At 36.9% G+C, this 21378-nt stretch overlaps 1 protein-coding gene across 1 annotated transcript in view; it reads right to left on the bottom strand.

The window, feature by feature from the left end:
• Nucleotides 1-21378, bottom strand: part of MAST4 (microtubule associated serine/threonine kinase family member 4) — a 435814-nt gene that overhangs the window by 65638 nt on the left and 348798 nt on the right. Inside the window, exons 8-12 of the mRNA XM_077816962.1 lie at nucleotides 17909-17987; nucleotides 11898-12055; nucleotides 8381-8456; nucleotides 5639-5848; nucleotides 2029-2130 (exon numbers count right to left, since the gene is read on the bottom strand). Coding sequence (XP_077673088.1) covers nucleotides 2029-2130; nucleotides 5639-5848; nucleotides 8381-8456; nucleotides 11898-12055; nucleotides 17909-17987 — 625 coding nt within the window. The remainder of the gene's footprint in view (nucleotides 1-2028; nucleotides 2131-5638; nucleotides 5849-8380; nucleotides 8457-11897; nucleotides 12056-17908; nucleotides 17988-21378) is intronic.

Genomic DNA, 21378 nt, shown 5'->3' with positions numbered 1-21378 from the left:
TCTCTTCTGCAGTGCTGCTCATCTTACATGTTAATATGCTCCCCTTAGATATCAGGACATTTTCTTCTCCCCACTTGCATTAACAGTGGAAATACTCTACAGCGGCACCTCCGTTTGTTAACACATCAGAGTAGTTTTAAGATAGATAACTTTCATCAAATTCATGTATACACAATTACAAGTGAGTTATTTTCTGATCTCTAGTTTTATCCTCACATTACCTTTTTCAGATACAGAAACCCAGTAGAAATGAATAAACCTTTAAATATTTGGCAGTAGCTCACAGCACTTCCACAAGCAGAGAAAGCCCTACTCATCTGACTAACAAATGAATACAAATAGGTGCTCAGATATCATGAGCCTGGTATACATACCTAGCTAGAAACATAGTGGGGCTGGCAGCATCATCTATTAAGACTGCCCAAAACTTCCCATTATAAGACCCTGTTTTCAGTTACTTATAACTTTGCCAAATTCTAACTGATTGGGTTGAAATTTTTCAAGCTCAGTGTCTGTAACAGGCTGAATTTTTCTGGAAAAATGCCAGCCAAAATGGTTCAGCATTTCCAATAATGTGTTATCTTGCCCAGGTTAAAAAAGTATGGAGAACTTTTCTTTGAGACATTTTAGAACTCTCGTGCCCCTCCTTCTCCCCCATACTTTGGGGAAGAGACTGAAATCTGGCAAAGGGTGTTGCATGTGTGTCTGGGATATACCTTTTTCTGTCTCTGTCAAAATCTGCCCAAATTTGGCCAAGTTACAAACCTTCAAAAAATCACTATTCACAAATGAGACGTGCCAGACTAAAAATCTTCTAAGGTTCCAACTACACTGGGCATGCTCCAACCCTAGTGCAGGTCCACATACTACTGCCATCAGTTCTCCGTTAGCTCAAGTGACACAGCTCTGTGCAGCGGATCTAAAGGTTCCGACCCGGCTGATGAACCATGTGGGTGTCAATAGGCATTTTGACATTTTTTTTTCCAGTTTGCTTTTTTAAAAAGCTAAGACATCACACACAAAGAACTATGCTGAAAGAACATTATTAAGGTTGCTAAGTCAAGCAATCAAAAGTTAGGATATGCCAGAATTAAGGTTGCCTGTGCCCTCCTCCTTCTGCATATGTATTATGATACAGCCTTTTATTACAGCTCATATAGTATTTTGTTGAGGATCCCTGCCTCATTCAGTAAGGGACCTGCTCTGGAGATGACTCGGGGTGTCTGTACAGTCCCAGCTTCATTTGTTGCAGAAGTTAGAAGATGTGTCGGGAAAGAGGCAGGAGACTGCAGAAAGAGAAAGAAGGGGCTTATGATTAAAGACAGCTGTGTGCTGCCTTGGAGAATTGGATTATTTCTCTGTCTCTGCCACAGAGTTCCCATGTGATGCTGGGCAAGTCACTGAAACCAAAAATTTCACAAGTGATCACTAATTGGGTGTTCCTCATTTTCTCGGTGTCTGACTTGAGACCCTAAAAATCTGATTTGAAAAACTGTTGCGTGCTCATAGCTAGAGCAGAAGCCAATGGGAGCTGCTCTATTTTGAACATATAAAATGCTTTATAATGCCAAGTATTCTGAAAAAGAAGGTCCTAACGGTCTCAAATCCAGCATCTAAAATTAATGAATAATTTTACCTTAATCTCTGTGCCTTGGTTCTTCAGCTGTATCATAATGCATACACACAAGGGGACCGAATTAATGTTGCCTGGTATTTCCTATCTTTCGAGTGTTTGACTTCATCTTTGATAAAATTCTTCTAATGCAGTTTGTGTGTGCAATATGAGATATAGTGCATTCAAATAAAAAGGAATTCAGAATAATAGGCACTAATGAAAGTTATCAGCATTCGAATGAATAGGAGTTCTCACACTAAAAACAACTTTGGAAAGTTCCAAAGAATACATAAAATACTTTTACATACTAAATAATATACTTTTATTTCTGGTCTTTAATACCAGCCCAAATAGTCAAGCTTTCCACCACCAGTAACAAATCAGAATCCTGCTTACAATAAGCATCAGCTTACCAGGCATTCTAATAAGCGAGCAGGACGAGCAACGACTATGAGTATCTTTCGGACTAGTTGCTTAATAAATGCCAGTTCTCCACTTTCTGATCTCTCTTGACCCTAAGAGAGTCAAAGGAAAAGGATGATTAAAAACTCCTACATTAAATATACCAGTCAAGAAAGCACGTTAATATGATGACCATAAATACAATCAGTATTATTACATATAGTTTCTAACTACAGTGTTTAAGCTCCATTTGAAATCCTTGCAGTATAGCTCAGAGAGTCAAAATTTCTACAACATGGAACAGGGTACCTTCAATTCATATGGCAGATATATATTACTATCCGATTTTCATTCATATGGCTTTGAGGTGAATCAGTATTTGTTGTCAAAAATTATTAGAATGAGTTGTGAATGAGCAACTAAAAAGCATGTATTACAGCTGTGTCATTGAGTATACTGTAGTAAAAACAGAGTCAACATTTCGATATGAAATCAGGATTTTTAAGAGTGAAATCTCTTGCTTCTCTGAAATCAAATCAGACTAATGCTTTGTGACATGACTGGCCAACCCAAATGATTCAAACGAGTTAAGACATTTTTTAGTTACATAGTGGCTAAAGCCTAACCTGAGTATATTTCACAGTGATCTAATCAACTCCAGCCCCTCCCCTAATACCATTGTTATTAAAAATGATATTATGTATGAGACACTAATGAGCATGCACAATAATTCATTTTCAGAAAGCCTGCTGTAATAGCAAAGATTTTCTTTTCATTTGAATAAGACTTACCATTTTTACACTAACCTCAAGGCAAAATTAGTGCAAATCTATGGTTCTAACATGATAGTATCAAAATAAAGGTTATTGCATTTTCAGATGGATGGGGTATTCTTTGTTTTCACCAACATATTCCTGTGCACTGTTATAGCTACTGTTTTACTGTGAATAAAAGATATTACAACACATATAATAAACATTAGCAGCATCCATGTGGTATCGAAACTGATTTCCTATGATTAAATGATGGCCATGAAATTCTAAAATGACCACTCTGAGATGTACAAATATAATGAAACGATGCTAATCCATCCATATAGGAACCGAGTACAAGTATGTGCAGTAAAGGAAGCAAATAGGAAATTGAGTTCTGCAAAGAATAAGAAGATGAAAGGAGAATAATGATGTTAAAGAATCTGTACAAAAGAAAATATGTTTCTGGAGAACTTAAAAGAGAATTTTCACAAGGGTCTGAATTGCATTTCAAATTTCATTCAAACTTTCTTGTCAAGCAACAAAGAATAGACTTTATGATACCTAATGAATGCAAAAGAAGCCATATGTTCTTTCTTCTGGCTGAAAGATATTGATGGTCTTTTGCTCATATATCAAAAAGGCATTTCTTTGCTTCGAATAATAGAAGTTGTAGGATAAATTCCAAATCTCATCTACTGCGTATTCTGTGCTATGTGCCATATATTTAAGCATACAAAGAAAATTCAAACAAACTAAAACCTTACAATTTTAATTATAAAAGTAGTTTATGTATTTGCGATTGCAAAATCCATGTAAATACTAAACTAAATAGCAATCTCATGCTTAATACCATAATTAAAAACACAATGGAAGAAAATGTAATCTAATTGTGAAGTTTCAAAGAAAACTGAACAAACTTCACTACAATGCTTCTACCATCAGCTTTGAGAAAATGCTAATGAGAGGCAAAGATTCATATTCTATACACTGCCAGCTACATTCACGAGGAAAATGTTAATGGACTGAACACACTTCTGTTTTACTCACTGGCCAAAATAAAAGTAATATTACACACTTCTGGATCTAGGTAGGTAGGGATATTCACAGAAGATTCCATATAAGTGAAAGAAGGGTGAGACAGGAAACCATTCAAAATCAACTTGACCTTGACCTTAGCACTACAAAAATGTCAGTTAAAATCAAGCTGCTCAAACCTCAGGGGACTCTTTTCCTGGTTATGCAAAGCAACCACCAGGTTCCAAGTAGCAGTAGGAGCTACAGCTTTCCACTGAATGTCACAGTTGGGAACTGACAACAAATGCATCCTAAGAAACCCAAAGTATGTTCCCACAGATCAGTTCCGTATCAGGCAAATTTCCCTACAATTATTTTATGTTTTTAGCTTTTAATGAATATTGTAAAATTCACCCAGATAATAGTTATAATACTTTGAAAAGAAATAAGTTTACAAAAGAAGTAACACACTTGTACACACTATTTAGGAAATTATACACAAGCTTATGTTTTTTGAACAATTGATATATTGTAAAGCACATGGCTTAGAAAAGAGCAGACAGCTATGAACAGGGCCAATTTATATCAGCCAATGTAGGTAATATCAGTGCTGTCAATACATGCAATCAAGTGAACCTTAGCTCTTAAGGCATATTTCTTCATACTGTACCAATATCATCACGCTGTAGTGCAAAGTCAAGTAGATATCTGTAACCAATTATTTAGCAATTTACCTGCACTTTGGCATCATAAAACCATACAATAAGGTTTAAATTTGTTTCTAAATAATTAAGTCTTCATGAATCTTCCCTATTTACCTTAACTGATAACGACAAGATAACAATAATATAGAAATGGTGCACTGTTGTCCAGTTTTTGCAGTGTTTTTCTTTTTTTGTGTGCGCGGGGGTGGGAGGAGCATAAGGGGAAGTACAAAAGGAAATTTGGTACCAGCAGAAAGTAGTGTAAGAGAAGTGTTCTCTGACATAACCTAACCAGGTTTTACCCCCAAACCAGCATAGTCTGGAAACAGGCAAACTATTAAAATACAGGGTGAGATTTCTGTGTATTTAAAATCAAAGCAAAACAAAACAATAACATCTTAACAAAATCTTGCTTGGTATATTTCACTGTATTGAACCCACTTGTCTACCAGATTGACTCTGGGGCACACTGTACCATCAGTCCATATGCACAACTGCCAGACAATGAATCAAGGACACAACATGGTCCTTTGTTTTAAAAAAGGTATATTTATATATTTGATGAGCTTCATGTCACAGCACAAGTCCTATTTGCTAACTGAGGATTCAGATTTCTCTTATCAATTGATTATTTTAAGAAGATTCTTATGAATGTTTTTATGCTGAAGTCAATTTTTTTTTAATTACTAAGGTTGGTTTCTGAGATGTAAGGAGACATTACAAACTTCTAAATAAATAAATAACCTGCTGCTAATGAAAGGCTAAGGGTTGCTGTCTGCTGCCTCAACTGGTGTTAGAAATTAGGAGGTTATGTAATCTGAAAGGAGAATTTATGGAAGTAGGGGGTCGCCTCATTGTGGGGTGCATATACACAAAAACATAAGCAATTTATAACTTGCAATGTATTACAAAATGTTACTGAGTCTAAAAACCTTTATAATCCATTTATCCCTGAGTCACACACCATAAGACCCTATGGTTCCTGTACAGGTCATTTCATTGAATAAGCCCACTATGAATTTACACTACGTTGGCATCTATTTGAGTAGAGCAGCCATAATTATTTCATAGCAACTTACGTTAAATAAACATATTTGAACAATTTTTAAACAAAAGATAATTATCTTTGCACAGTGCACGGTTCATACCTCCTGTAGTAATTTGTCTAATTTGTGCTGTAATTCAAAGAAGTATCGTGACGTGATGAGGCCCTGATGGGATTTATCCAAGCAATCTCGAGCCAGCTCAATGATCTGATGGTGGGTAAAGCTGAGCACTCCATCTGCCAGGGGAAGAACGTTATCAGGAGAATGGTTGGTGATAATATCCTGAAGCCGTTCTTCCATCTGAGCTGTGGCCTATTAAAAAAAAATGTATTGATAGATTTAATCAGTATTTTCTGAAACTCTATTACCACTCCAGAACAATATTTTTCCTGATTAAACAAATTTCTGAATAGCTTAAAAAATTTCTTCTAACACTATATATGAAAATGGGTGATCAGGGGACACCATCACAGGGCCTAATCACATCAGCCACACTATCAGAGGCTCGTTCAACTGCACATCTACCAATGTGATATATGCCATCATGTGCCAGCAATGCCCCTCTGCCATGTACATTGGTCAAACTGGACAGTCTCTACGTAAAAGAATAAATGGACACAAATCAGACATCAAGAATTATAACATTCAAAAACCAGTTGGAGAACACTTCAATCTCTTTGGTCACTCGATTACAGACCTAAAAGTTGCAATTCTTCAATAAAAAAACTTCAAAAACAGACTGCTGAATTGGAATTAATTTGCAAACTGGATACAATTAACTTAGGCTTGAATAGAGACTGGGAGTGGATGGGTCATTACACAAAGTAAAACTATTTCCCCTTGTTTATTCCCCACCCCCACCGTTCCTCAGACGTTCTTGTCAACTGCTGGAAATAGCCCACCTTGATTATCACTAGAAAAGGTCCCGTCCCCCGTCCCCACCCCGGCTCTCCTGTTGGAAATAGCTCACCTTAAGTGATCACTCTCCTTACATTCGATGAAGTGAGCTGTAGCTCACGAAAGCTTACGCTCAAATGAATTGGTTAGTCTCTAAGGTGCCACAAGTATTCCTTTTCTTTTTGCGAATACAGACTAACACAGCTGCTACTCTGAAACCAACCAACAAACAGTGGTTTGTCCAGCTAGAGAATGAGCAAACATGCTCCATTTCCCCACATTATTCTACTAATGCTGACCAGCAACTCCCCTCCTGTTATTCTACTCTGTGCCTCTTTAATGGGGACTGCCAGTCATGCTAAGTTGTGTGGCAGTTGCTTGATATGCACAAAACAGAAGAACACTACAAAGTTAGCTTTTACTACAGAGCCAAAACAAAACATGAACTCCGGGGAAGGGGAGGGCAACTTTTTAAAATTAATCTTCATATACTGCAAGACAAAATAGTTTTCTATCCTTGATATTTGTTGTATAAAGAAAACATTATACAGAATAATGGTGAGTATTTCCAGGCGACTATTGTCTTTTAGATAGTTAGTGCCAGATTTTTAAAGATATTTAGGCACCTAACTCTCACTGAAATCCATGGTACTTAGGCACCTAAATACCTTTAAAAATCTGGACCTTGCTGACTAAACCTTATGCATGCTAACAGCATTAAAGTACATAAATTCAGCTGGTATTTCTGTTACCATGTATAACTATATCTTTTTTCCTGCTGAAGTGTAATATGTAAGAGAAATCTGAAGCAATCTTTTTTAACAATACCATGTACAGTAGAACTTCAGAGTTATGAACACCTCGGGAATGGAAGTTGCTCGTAACTGAAATGTTTGTAACTCTGAACAAAACGTTATGGTTGTTCTTTCAAAAATTTACAAGTGAACATTGACTTAATATAGCTTTGAAACTTTACTATGCAGAAGAAAAATGCTGCTGTCCCTTTATTTTTGAATAGTTTATGTTTAAATCAGTAGCATACTGTGTTTGCATTTTCTTTTTTGTCTCTGCTGCTGCCTGATTGTGTACTTCTGGTTCCAAATGAGGTTTGTGGTTGACTGGTCAGTTCGTAACTCTGGTGTTCATAACTCTGAGGTTCTATCTCACTCTTATCTCACCATCGAGTTAAATGGTGCAGTTCATACCTCAGTTACAGTTTAATCTCTTTGCAAACTCAGGCAGAAGTCTCTGAAGGAGTTACACTCACTTCATGTTTTGAAGGTTCTCTTTGCAATGGTAACAGCTTTCCAGCTCTCATTTTTTTGTTATGTGACATCAGACTCTGCAGAACCACACAGGGGTCTGCCAATGCCCCCAGCGATTCACCTGTACCTTGGATCACAGTTTTGTTTCTCCTATTTGAGATGAGGCAACAGCCTTCCATTGCTTAGCATCCAATAGACAAGCACTTCCAGCAGTTCACTGATTTTTCACAATTTAAAAAAATAAATGAATATATAATGAACCTTTGGGAAACATGAGAAATATCAGAAAGGGATTTGAAACATGCGTTTCTGGATGCTACACAGGATTCTGAGTGAAGGACAAATTTTCTTTTTTGTTTGCAAAGTTCAAACTATCGAATACCTATTTACAGCAACCGTAAAACTACAAATTATTGTATAATACCTTTCCAGACACGCATCAACATATATTACCAGCATGCTTTATTTCAAAATCAGTTCAGCAGCTTCGCTAAATGAATGTCCAGTTCTCAGCAGGGATTTTTTTTAATTGTGATTTTATCTTTCTAATAAGAGTTTGGTGATGCTTTATGAAAGTCATTACTGGCTTAGATCATTCGTTCCCATAACAAAAACATCACTTATTTAAAACCTATGCTGCCTATTAGTTTAGATACTGGGTATCTTAAATATAATTCATTACCTTTGGGAACCTTTCTTTGTAGACATGGTTCATCATAATTATTTCATGGTCACAGCAGGCGGGAGAACGTCCGGGGCTGCAAGTAAAGCAAATCATCCCTTTAAACTTGTCTCAGCATGAATTGAAAGAAGTTTTTATATTTCTATACAATCTGCTTGCATCAAAAGATGCTGTAGCCTTCATTAGACAGGTATATTTGCTAACCAACTACAAAATCAGTCCCTTTCTACTACATACTGGCAGGGCCTAAAGCTGCCTTGAAGAAGCGTTGGGCCTGTTACTGCCAACAATGCAACTTCTTTAGTTTATAACTATATGTTAGAGTACAGACAGTTTACTATGTTCATGATGTTACTTATTCCTCAGACAGGACAAGGAAGTATATTTTTCATCTTAAATAACCAAAGAAAAATAGCTACTTATTCATAAATTCCAAGCAAAAAAAAAAAAATCATTGTGATAATCTAGTCTGACCTCCGATATGACACAGGCCACAGAACTTCCCCAAAGTAATTCCTAGAACACAGCTTTCAGAAAAAACACTTGATCTAAAAATTGCCAGTGATGAAGAATCCACCACAACAATTGGTAAATTGTTCCAACTGTTAATTACCCCCATTATTAAAAATTTACGCCTTATTTCTAGTCTGAATTTGTCTAGGTTCAACTTCCAGCCATTGGATTGAATCTCTACTAGATTGAAGACCCCATATTTTTTCTCTATGTAGATACTTATACACTGTAATCAAGTCACCCTTAACATTCTCTTTGTTAAGCTAAATAGACTGAAGGAGCTCAGTCTATCACTACAAGGAATGTCTTCTTATCCTTTAATCATTCTCCTGGCTCTTCTCTGAACCCTCTCCAATTTATCAACATCCTTCTTGAATTGTGGGCATAAAAACTAGATGCAGTATGTTAGCAGTAGTTGCATCAGTGCTACACAGGTAAAATAACCTCTACACTCCTACTTGAGATTCCCCTGTTTATGCATCCCAGGATCGCATCAGGCCTTTTGGCCACAGTGTTGCACTGACTAGCAGCTCACTTTCAGCTGATTATCCCTCAGGACCTGCCAAATCTTTTTCACAGTCACTGCTTCCCAGGACAGTGCCTCCTAGTGCAACGCTGTAAGTATGGCTTATATTCTTTGTTCCCAGATGTATACATTTACATTTAGATGTAGTAAAACGCATATTGTTTGCTTGCGCCCAGTTTACCAACCAATCCAGATTGCTTTATACCTATGAACTGTCCTCTTTATTATTTACCACTCCTCTCATTTTTTGTGTCATCTGAAAATGTATCAGTGATTATTTTACATTTTCTTCTAGATCATTGATAAAAATGTTAAAAAGCATCGGGCCAGGAATCAATCCCTGCAGGACCCTGCTAGAGGAAACACCCACTCAATGAGCACTCCCCGGTCACAATTACATTTTGAGACCTGTCAACTAAGCCAGATCTTAATCTATTTAATTTATACCATGTTAATTTTACAGTGCTCTTGGTGTTTAATCAAAATGTTGTGTGGTACAAAGTAAAACGCCTCACAGAAGTCTAAGTGTGTTACATCAACACTATTACCTTTATCAACCAAACTTGTAATTTCAGGGGCGGGGGAAGATATCAAGGTAGTTTGATAGGATCTATTTTCCATAAATTCACATTGATTGGAATTAATATTAACCTCTTTCATTCTTTATTAGTCAAGTCCCATATCAAACACTCACTAGGCAAACTGGCCTCAACTGAATGAGCTGGCCAACCAATGGGTGTTTGTGGCTACCTTAGCCCATTTATTTGCTCACTGGGGATGGATATAGAACAGCAATGCAGCAGTCTGAAGCAGTGATTCCTGAATTGCAAACAGAAGAATTGACAATCCCAAGAAATCAAAAATCAGAGAAAAAACAATAAAATAAACCCAACAGATCTATTTCCAACTTGAAATGCAAATAAACGTGTAGCTAATACACATATAGATTGCCAAATATTTGCATTGTGCTACCTATGCTGGTAGCATTATATCCTTAAAGGAGCAGGAGATTTACAGGAAAATCTTCTGAGGTGACCGACATGTGGTACCTCATCTGATATGGGAGAACTGCTTCAGACCCTGCCACATCACTGCCTCCACATCAACAATCCACCCCCCCCCAAAGAAGTTGCTTACTTGGCTGGGATGTGATCTGGCTACACTACTCTTTTAGGTCTCACATAAAGATGTACAGAAAGAGAAAGAAAGGAAGGAATTCTCCTGCTCACCAATTTTTTAAAAAATATAGTACTCGTGGTATTTTTAGATTTTATAGCATAATAAAAAGGAGATCTTTTGGTTTGTTCTAAAGGACAAAAAATGAGGACTGAAATTTGCTTTACCATATCAAGGTGTTAGAAACTTCAACTATCATGGCTAACCCAAGCAAATTACCTATTTGCATAAATAAAACAATATATTCAGTACTTAAGTTCAGTACACCACTCAACTAGTGCAGTAACACATCTGAAAGCAGTTTGGCTATTATTGTCTGGTGTGACTGTGCATGTTTCATAAACTAAACTAGGAATTTTTTATTTTTCTAAACTGGAAAATAAAGTGGTAGAAAGAAGACTGTACTGGTAGGTGAAGAATGTTTTCCATGTCTAACCTTTTAAAGAACAAAAAACCCATCTCATCTTACTTCTCAGTAATTGCTCTATTTATTCCACAGCTCTACAGATTATGTAGGTAGCAACTTAATTTAGTCATGGCAATCTATACAGAATTCTAAATAAAGAATAATCGTGAAAAAACTGAGCTAAAATAATTTGCACTGAAATTATGAATTCTGACAGTTTGGCTACCTGCAACATTGATTTTAATTCTGAAGTGACTAAATACTATTTTTTTAGTCCTAGAAAGATTAGAGATATTGCCTTTTTGCATTCTCCAAATAGTACAGTATATAAGTATATAATACTTTGATAGGTAAGAACTGATCTACTAAAAGTGTATCTTGCACAGATTTCCAGAGTATGGGAAATAGGATGGGCTAGGTCTCTGGCGAGCAAGAAATTAAAATGCTCCGTAGCTAAGTATAATAAATTCTCCCTTGTCCCCATAACTTTCTGACACACTTTCCATTTCTTTTATACTAAGTACACCTAGAATATAAATAATATTTTGTATTATTCTTGCAAATATAGGCTTGAATCCTATGAACACTTGAACACAGAAGTAGAATAAAAGCCATCATCACAGTTTAAGTGGTCAGAAGTTACTAGTTTCGTTCCATTCTATTAAAATCTAAATTACTATGTCAATGAGAGAATTAACCAATAAGGAGGACCTAAAGTAACAATTTATTAAATGGAGTTTGGTTCAGCCTAAGACACAATCAACACTGACTTCTATTACATTTCAGGAATTATTCAAATATCACAAATTGGTTAATGCCCCAAATTTATAGAACCATGATGCGGCAGTAGTATACAGATTCAGATGTAGCCACTATTTCCAGAGAGCTGAATTCACCTGAGACTTCTGGATCGAGGGCGCATTGGTGTGGTCCTACATCTGTTATCACTGGCAATGCTTTCAGTGGTACAGAAATGTTTAGACAAAAAATGTAGTTCATCAGGTGTTGGTTGGTATGGTAACTGGTGTAACTTCTCTTGGGAGGAACAGGATGACTGCAAAGGGCAAGACAGAACATTAGCTAATATCATAGGCAAAAGCCATTTCCAATATTATATTCATTGCATATACAGACTGCACTTAAACTGGGAACTACAGCTATCTTTTCCTATATTCACTTAACAATTTGTGGAGCAGAATAAGTAAAATACAAACATTTAACTTCATGAGCTAGATATACAGTAAACATAAAAATAGTTCAGATTAAAATTAAAAATGCAGCCACAGACATAGTGACTGCACTTAAAGTTGCTTCTATTTTGAAAGATTCTCCTGCCTTGAGAGCACTTCCCTATACTTAACATGAGAAAGAGTGCTGGAAATAATAATATACATCAAAATAGAAGAAACTTTAAAATGGAGTCTGCTAAATATTCATTATTTCCAGTAGTATAAGATATTCATTATTTCCAGTAGTATAAGATAAGATTAATGGTATGATAGTTTATGATTTATCGCCATAAAGTAAAACCCGTAATTTTACATACTGCAGTAACAAATGTGTTTGGATACCCTACATTTTTTGGTGCCCATCACTTGTTAAAAACACATTATTTTGATTCTAGGAAGCCATCATCAACATTTCTAATATTGTTTATTAATTATTACTTGAATTCTCTCTGAAAATATTTTACAGACCATTTTTGACAAAACTTGTACATCTAAACTGAAATGTAAGAACTTCATATAGTTATGAAGACTAAATAAATAAATTCCATGGAATATAAAAACTAAAGATACATCGTCAACCCATCCTCTTTGTTTAGAAATACAAGATTCAAAACTCTTTCAAGATCTGAAGTTTTTCATAGTTTATCATCGCTTAAGTTACTAGAAATAGGTACACAGTATAAACAAGTAAAAATACAGATGACAGCTATGCTACACATTCATATATGTAGCATCTAAACATGCAAAATGTTTGCACTGAATCTTGACGCTGCTCCACAGAGATTCAATTTGATGTTCCTTATGTCTTGCCAGTATGAGGGGAAAAAGTCTATAGAGTGCCAAAACTCCATGAATGCTACTGGGACATGCTCTCTCTACTCAGCCAGCTGACATCGTTCCCTACACCCTCCCTACAGATCCTCAAGAACTGGCATAATTCCTTATTGTTTGTCTTCCCACTGCCTCCTGGGCTTACTGGCCTCTCACGAGTCTGGCTATTTCCCTCCATCTTCTATGTTTTGTAGGCCAACAGGCAGGGCTTCTGTAGCCCCTCAATCCCAAAGATTTTCTGAAGTGAGAGGCGCATAGGCTCTACTAAGTTGCCAGGTAAGGTAGCACTCCATGATGCTAAGCATAGTAGGTAGCTAGCCAACTTTCAGAACCTCCTGGTAACTGAATGCTAGAAGGCGAACATATAATATAAATGTAATATATACATATATAACCTACTTTAATAAACTTTTACTAAACTAGTGACTTCTTCATTCTCTTCAGTTTCATCTTAAAAAGGTTAAGAAAAAGTAATGAGATAACATTTTGGTGCACTACAGACTTTCCTTTGTCTACCTTTTCCTCTACTTGACCTTCAAAGATCACAATTATCTTCAAAGTTTGGTACTAGATATTATGATACTATGTGCCAAAACTGCCCTTGCTTACACAGAAGTGTTCTAGCAGTTGATGAGAATCACAGTAATCCAGAGATGTATTTATAAAATGCTGGAAGTAAAAAGTACAGTAGAAACAATGAGCCACTGCTCACGAACTAGTCTCACCTCATTTCCATGAATTTGTAAAAATATACAGAGCGGTGAGGATGTCTAATAGTTGCTGTTTCAGATTCTGACAAAGTATGTGAAACAAAGAGCAGCAGAGGTTAAAGTTTTCATTCCTTAATTCAAATCTTAAGTTCACTGTCTCTAGCTTGAATGAATAATGCAAATAAAGCATATCACTTCTGAGATCACCTCTATTTCTTTAAAATCAGCAGTTGTCTCGGTCCTTGCGCAAGTTGCACCAACAGTAGGAACCAGCAGAAAAATCAACCAAACAGAAGAACGTATGAAAATACAGGGATCCATTTTTATGCTGCTGGTTGATTCAACAAAATTCACACTTATTTATTAAAATGACAGACTTCTTTCCACCAGTCAGAAACTGTTAAAGCCACGTGTGTGTTTGTAGAAGGACATCTGTTTTAATATTTGTAAATAAGATATGGCCTATTCATGAACTACCAAGGGACAGCTCAACATACAATCCATTATACAGTTTTAGATAGCTAAGGCAATTATGGCAGTGCAAAATGTGTTTCCATAAGGAATAGGAAAGATAGTTGAAACGGATTCATGCATTCTTGTCTGTGTACATCATCATCATGCAACAGCAAGCGGGAAGGAGGAAACAAGAAACTGAATTAGAATTACAGTTTTAAAAGTGTGTCTTAGTCAAGGAAAAACCTTCATATAACTTGGAAATTAAACATCTGTTTTGATAAGATGTTCATGGTGTTTTTCTTCATTCCAGTTTTTGGGTACGTCTGTTTCATATAAGAAGAACATAAGAATGGCGCCACTAGGTCAGACCAAAGATCCATCTAGCCCAGTATCCTGTCTTCTGACAGTGGCCAGTGCCAGGTGCCCCAGAGGAAATGACCAGAACAGGTAATCATCAAGTGATCCAACCCCTGTCGCTCACTCCCAGTTTCTGGCAAACAGAGGCTAGGGACATCATCCCTGCCCATCCTGGCTAATAGCTATTGATGGACCTATTCCCCATGAATGTATCTAGTTCTTTTTTGAACCCGGTTATGGTCTTGACCTTCACAACATCCTCTGGCAAAGAGTTCTACAGGCTGACTGTGTGTTGTGTGAAGAAATACTTCCTTTTGTTTTGTTTTAAACCTGCTGCCTATTAATTTCATTTGGTAACCCCTAGTTCTTATGTTATGAGAAGTAGTAAACAACACTTCCTTATCTACTTTCTACACACCATTCATGATTTTATAGACCTCAATCATATCTTCACTTAGCCGTCTCTTTTCCAAGCTGGAAAGTTCCAGTGTTATTAATTTATCCTCACACGGAAGCCGTTCCATACCCCTAATCATTTTTGTTGCCCTGAACCTTTGTTTTGAACCTTTTCCAATTCCAATATATCTTTTTTGAGATGGGATGACCACATCTGCACACAGTATTCAAGATGTGGGCATACCATGGATTTATAGAGAAGCAACATGATATTTTCTAAAAAGAAAAGGAGTACTTGTGGCACCTTAGAGCCTAACCAATTTATTTGAGCATGAGCTTTCGTGAGCTACAGCTCACTTCATCGGATACATACCGTGGAAACTGCAGAAGACATTTTATACACACAGAGACCATGAAACAATACCTCCTCCCACCCCACTGTCCTGCTGGTAATAGCTTATCATACACATTGTGAAGAGAGCGGTCACTTTGGATGGGCTATTACCAGCAGGAGAGTGAGTTTGTGTGGGGGGGGGGCGGAGGGTGAGAAAACCTGGATTTGTGCTGGAAATGGCCCAATTTGATGATCACTTTATATATAAGCTATTACCAGCAGGACAGTGGGGTGGGAGGAGGTATTGTTTCATGGTCTCTGTGTGTATATAATGTCTTCTGCAGTTTCCACGGTATGCATCTGATGAAGTGAGCTGTAGCTCACGAAAGCTCATGCTCAAATAAATTGGTTAGTCTCTAAGGTGCCACAAGTACTCCTTTTCTTTTTGCGAATACAGACTAACACGGCTGGTACTCTGAAACCCATGATATTTTCTGTCCTATTATCTATCCCTTTCTAAATTATTCCCAGCATTGTGTTCACTTTTTTGGCTGCTCCTGCATACTGAGTTGATGTTTCCAGAGAACTATCCACAAGATCTCTTTCTTGAGTGGTAACAGCTAATTTACACCCCATCATTTTATATGTATAGTTGGGATTATGCTTTCCAATGTGCATTACTTTGCATTTATCAACATTAAATTTCAGGTGCCATTTTGTTGCCCAGTCACCCAGTTTTCAGAGATCCCTTTGCAGCTCTTTGCAGTCTGCCTGGGTCTTATCTATCTCTAATAATTTTGTATCATCTGCAAATTTTGCCACCTCACTGTTTACCCCTTTTTCCAGATCATTAATGAATATGTTGAATAGGACTGGACCCAGAACAGACCCCTGTGGGACACCACTATTTACCTCTCTCCATTCTGAAATTGACCATTTATACTTACCCTTTGTTTCCTATCTCTTAACCAGTTACCTATCCATGAAAGCCTCTTATCCTGTGGCAGCTTATTTTACGTAAGAGCCTTTGGTCAGGAACCTTATCAAAGGCTTTCTGAAAATCTAAGTACTAAGTATAATGGTGATAGAGTTGCTATAGCAATTACTTAGTGGTTGACAAATTCCATTCTGTCAATATTTTCATGGAGCACAGCACATCACTTTTCATCTGAATCCAAAGGGAAGCGTCTGCATGTGCATGATGGAAAGTGGTTAGGGAATTAATCCTAAACATGACAAGTTACTTGCTAAAAGGAAGAACTACACCGTGTGTGTGTGTGTGTGTGTGTGTGTGTGTGTGTGTGTGTGTGTGTGTGTGTGTGTGTGTGTGTGTGTGTGTGTGTGTGTGTGGGGAGGGGCACAGTGAGGAGGAAAATCAGTGCTGTTGAGTTATTTTTAAGCTATGCACATTTTCTCAACTTGTTTTTGAAGTCAGGAAGACAAGAATATGCTTAACCTTCACGAACCCTTTGTGGAAAAAACAGACTAAGAGCTGATTATTAAAATGCACCTGTCAAATGCTATCAAGGCTTAGTATGGGTAACTGAACTATTTCTCGAGAAAAGATTAACTGTGCATAAGGAAAAAGTAAAGTTACCTGAATGGTTCAAGGAGTGAGTTTAAGAAGGGAACACCAGATATCTAATAAAATATACATGATTTTACATACTATCTCACTAATTGGGACAAGCTGTGGGCATAATACAAGACTGAAGACAAAATCACAAACTTTCAAGGTGGGGCTAGCCAACAGAACTGCTTAGTTGCAGACTATAAGACACTGTGCTGCACCAGAACACTCTCTCATAGACTCATAGACTTTAAGGTCAGAAGGGACTATTACGATCGCCTAGTCTGACCTCCTGCACAACGCAGGCCACAGAATCTCACCCATCCACTCCTGTAACAAACCCCTGACCTATGTCTGAGCTACTGAAGTCCTCAAATCGTGGTTTAAAGACTTCAAGGTGCAGAGAATCCTCCAGCAAGTGACCCGTGCCCCACACTGCAGAGGAAGGCGAAAACCCCCCATACGATGTGTAGAAGTGCAGACCCCCATAACTTATGCTTCTCTCACTGTGAATCTCCTCAGTAGTGGAAATGAACCATTACCTATGCCATTCTGCTCTCATGCATTTCCCAGTATAGGCAGAATGTGTGTTGAGAAGGAACGGCAAGGGCAAGATTAGCCTAAAATCAAATAGTCTACACTTGTCAATAGTTTTAAGACAAGATGGTGGCATAATAAGTACAAAGCTAACAATACCAACTGTTGTATGTAGCACACATAATAAAGTTAGAGCTATGCAAAGGGACATTTAGATCGCCATATCCCATAATAAATATGGGAGTCTCAGTAAATCAAACATAACCTTGTACATTCTTCCACTACTGGGTGATAATGTAGTTATGCATCACAAATGAAATGCCAGTACTGAAAGTGTGCATATCTTCCTTGTCAGCACATCGTCTGATGCATACCTTATCCGGGGTGACAAAAGGCATATGTTATATTTTATTTCTCACAAGGTGGCCTGTTTGAGAAAATACTGTATGTAGTTGAAATCTATCTGTAAAATAAAGCTGGCACTTACAGAAACCGTTGAGCTGGGTGTATTTGTACCATAACCAGAGGAGGGGAGAGAAGCCAAAGACCAGCGGCGTCCATCAGTCCTGTTGTGAAATTGAGGTTAGTCCAAGAGAACACTGCAGAATCATTACACAGAAATACCTGGAAAACTATTATTCTTTAGAATTGCATTCCAGAAGGATGATACAATCAGGTTATTCACCAAAGAGTAAACTTTCACAGGCGGTCACAATAAACAAACATTATACAATTTTAATAGAATCAATGAGATGAAATAACTCGAAAGTGAATGAGCTGATTCATAATACTGATCTCTCGCTAATACACTCTGACAAAATGAAGACAGGGAATAATTATAGTTGTCAGGTTCAGCAGATGCAAATTAATGACAAGCAAATAAAAACATGTGACCAATACACAAACCATGATGCTACGAAATGTGGTGTAACCAACACAATCAACTAAAAGCAAAATATAATGGGAATGATTATTTCCATTATAAAAATGAAATCAGTACAAATTACTAGTAGGTTACTATCATTAAGTGGAAAGAACAATTAGACTAGAATTTAAACTCTTACGAGCTATGAATACATGTAAAACACTCACATTTTAGTTAAATTACACCTTTGGAGGAGGAAATATTTATAAGCTAATACAATTTATAAGATAATACAATAAGCTAACCCCTACTGCTTCATGTGGCCCACATACAGACAATATGGAGCGTACACTTTCAAATAGACAAATCACAAAACAACTGTTATGGTTTTTGGTTACATTTACCTGTCATTTCGGTGCCCATGACTGGAGTACAATTGTGTATCAAATATGTTAAAACACAAGCAAAATAACAAAATGTATAAACATAACAAAATAGGGTTTGTTTTTAATATACAAAGCAGGTATTTTTGAAAAAATATTAAAAAAACACACTGAATTTGAGATCAGGTACAAAGACCCCCAAACAATTCTGGTTTTGTGTAGGAAATGTAATTTCATAAAGTAGGGCTTCATATCTCGAAATCTAAACATTTTGATGCTGCCTCCTCACCCTCCAAAAAAGTCTGTCTGAGAACATCACCATTATTCATTCTGGGCGAAATTTCAAGGTATGGCTTCCTACTCAGCATTACCCAATGAAACTCCAACTCAAGTCATCAGGATGGATGTGGACTGAGTAAAATGTGAGTAAGGAGTTCATGATATAGTCCCACAGATACAGATGATTATGTGTATGCTCAGAGTCACACAAGTTTGTGGCAGAGTCACTAACAGCATCAATAAAACCAGGATCAGAACTCAGGAATCCCTGGCTGTCAGTCCCCCGTGGTAACTCTAGACCATGCTGCCTCATGTAAAAAAGTAAATGATGTAGGTCTGGTTAGTGTCACAGGGGTGAGCGATGCTTGCCTACGCTATCCATTCACCATTGAAATTTTTCCATTTTTACATAATCCTAATCCTATCTATTGTATGAGTTCTACCAGGATTAAATAGTATGAATTGTATAGTACTGTAGAACTAGTGTTGCTCCACACTAAAGAAAACACATGTCAGAACAAAGGGTATGATTTGTGGAGATTTATTCGGTCCATTTATTCACAATGAACAAACACGGAACACACTGGAAAATTTTGCACATCTCTCTGTCTCCATGATCTTGTTTTGTAATGTATTAACCCTCTTTTCTCTGAGGTATTGATGAGCATCTTTCCAATGAATGAACAATTCCAAAAAGAGGTTTGTTCCTTTTAGCTCAGATATATAAATTAAATTTGTTTAGTATAGAAAGACCAACCAGCTGAAAGATGTAAACAATGGCGTATCCTGTATATTTTGCAGCTGTGAAGCAGAAATAATTTGTTTCATCAGATTACTTGGGTTAAACATGTTTCCTCCACTAATACACAAAGACCAACCCATTTTTATTACCGTAACATGGTGCATGAATATAATCTTGAGATACATAGCGCCTTTCCCTAAGAAAATGACATACAAATACCGTATGGATCAAAAATGTTTAAGTTAATGTTTCATGTATAAAATGCTATCAAGCAAATTCGCTACAAAATTTAAATACACTGCTCTTCAAGTTCTGAAGCTAGATCCTTTACTTTGATCTGCAAAATGGAAATGTCCTGGAAATTACTTTCGCTTTCCAAATTCATCTCTTCTACCCCCTCCCTCCACCCCCACAAATTAATTTTAAATAAAAGATACAGTTTGAAAGTAGAAGAGAATGCAAGATGAAAAGGATTGAATCCAGAACCTGATATATGGTATTTGTAATATGGGCTGCCATTACTGCTGAAGTAGTACAATATTATACATCCCAACAGAAAAGATGTACAAGAATTCCAGGTAAACTGCTCGTGGTATCAGGTATCATGAACACTGTCATGACAGAAATAAAATGGACTTTTCTTAGTATTTCAGTGTAATTTACATGATAAAGCATTTAATGACAGGAATTGTTTGAGATACTTTTTTAAATGGTACCAAACACCATCACTAACATCCTCATCTTAAGTAATGTTCAATTTCTCTCATTGGTTTTTCTCATGAGCTATTTTAGTGTATTTATAAATTTATTAAATATCTCCTCCTTCATGGAAATATATTTTTGGGTACTATTTTACATGGTAAAATACTGATTCAGCTAGTTTTTAAATCACAGTCAGATTAAACATAGGTGACAACAGATGCTGGTTATATTCCTCCATAAGCATTTCAAAACATAGATTTGTATTAAACACCACTGCAGATGTCAGAAGCTACAGTTGAGCCACACAAAGCATGTACAAATGAAGCTCTCTCCCCTCGCTTGAACCATTTTATAAAGAGCCAAAGCCATTTTCTTACACTGGGTATAAGATTTATCCCCGTCTGACAACCTGTGTATCTGAAAGTCCTGAAATGAAACAAAGTTGCACCAACTAGTGTTCTCTCACTGATGAATGAGGCAGTTACGTGAGTAACTGCCGTGATACTTAATGCATCACCTAAAACACAGCCATCTGATGTCATTTATTTTGCGGACACGCTGAGGTCAACATATAAACTCTACCTACCCCGCCAGCCAGGTAAGTGGAAGAGATTTTAAGTAATATGAAACCACTCTGGCATGAATAGGCGGTCTGCTGTGACAAGTTATTTACTCAGTTTATGGTTAATTTATTAATAATTTACATCAAAACTGTACCAACATTAATTAATTAATCCTCACAACACACCTGCAAGTCAGGTAATTGTCTCAACTATACAGCTGGGGAAACTACTTAGGTCTGTGACTGAAGCTTGCCTATGCTATCCATTTACTATTGAAGTGTCTCAATTTTTACAAGATCTGAATCTGACTGATTGTATGAGTCCTACCAATGAAAAGAATTTGACTGAAGATACATATGAGCAAAATTAAATTTTAAAACGTACTTTTAAAAGGCACAATTGCATTGCATCAATCACTCAGCA

The sequence above is a fragment of the Eretmochelys imbricata genome, chromosome 5 (assembly GCF_965152235.1).
Source record: "Eretmochelys imbricata isolate rEreImb1 chromosome 5, rEreImb1.hap1, whole genome shotgun sequence".
Taxonomy (NCBI): domain Eukaryota; kingdom Metazoa; phylum Chordata; order Testudines; family Cheloniidae; genus Eretmochelys; species Eretmochelys imbricata.
Note: the sequence above shows the minus strand (reverse complement) of the source record. Positions and strands in the feature narration are given on the sequence as shown.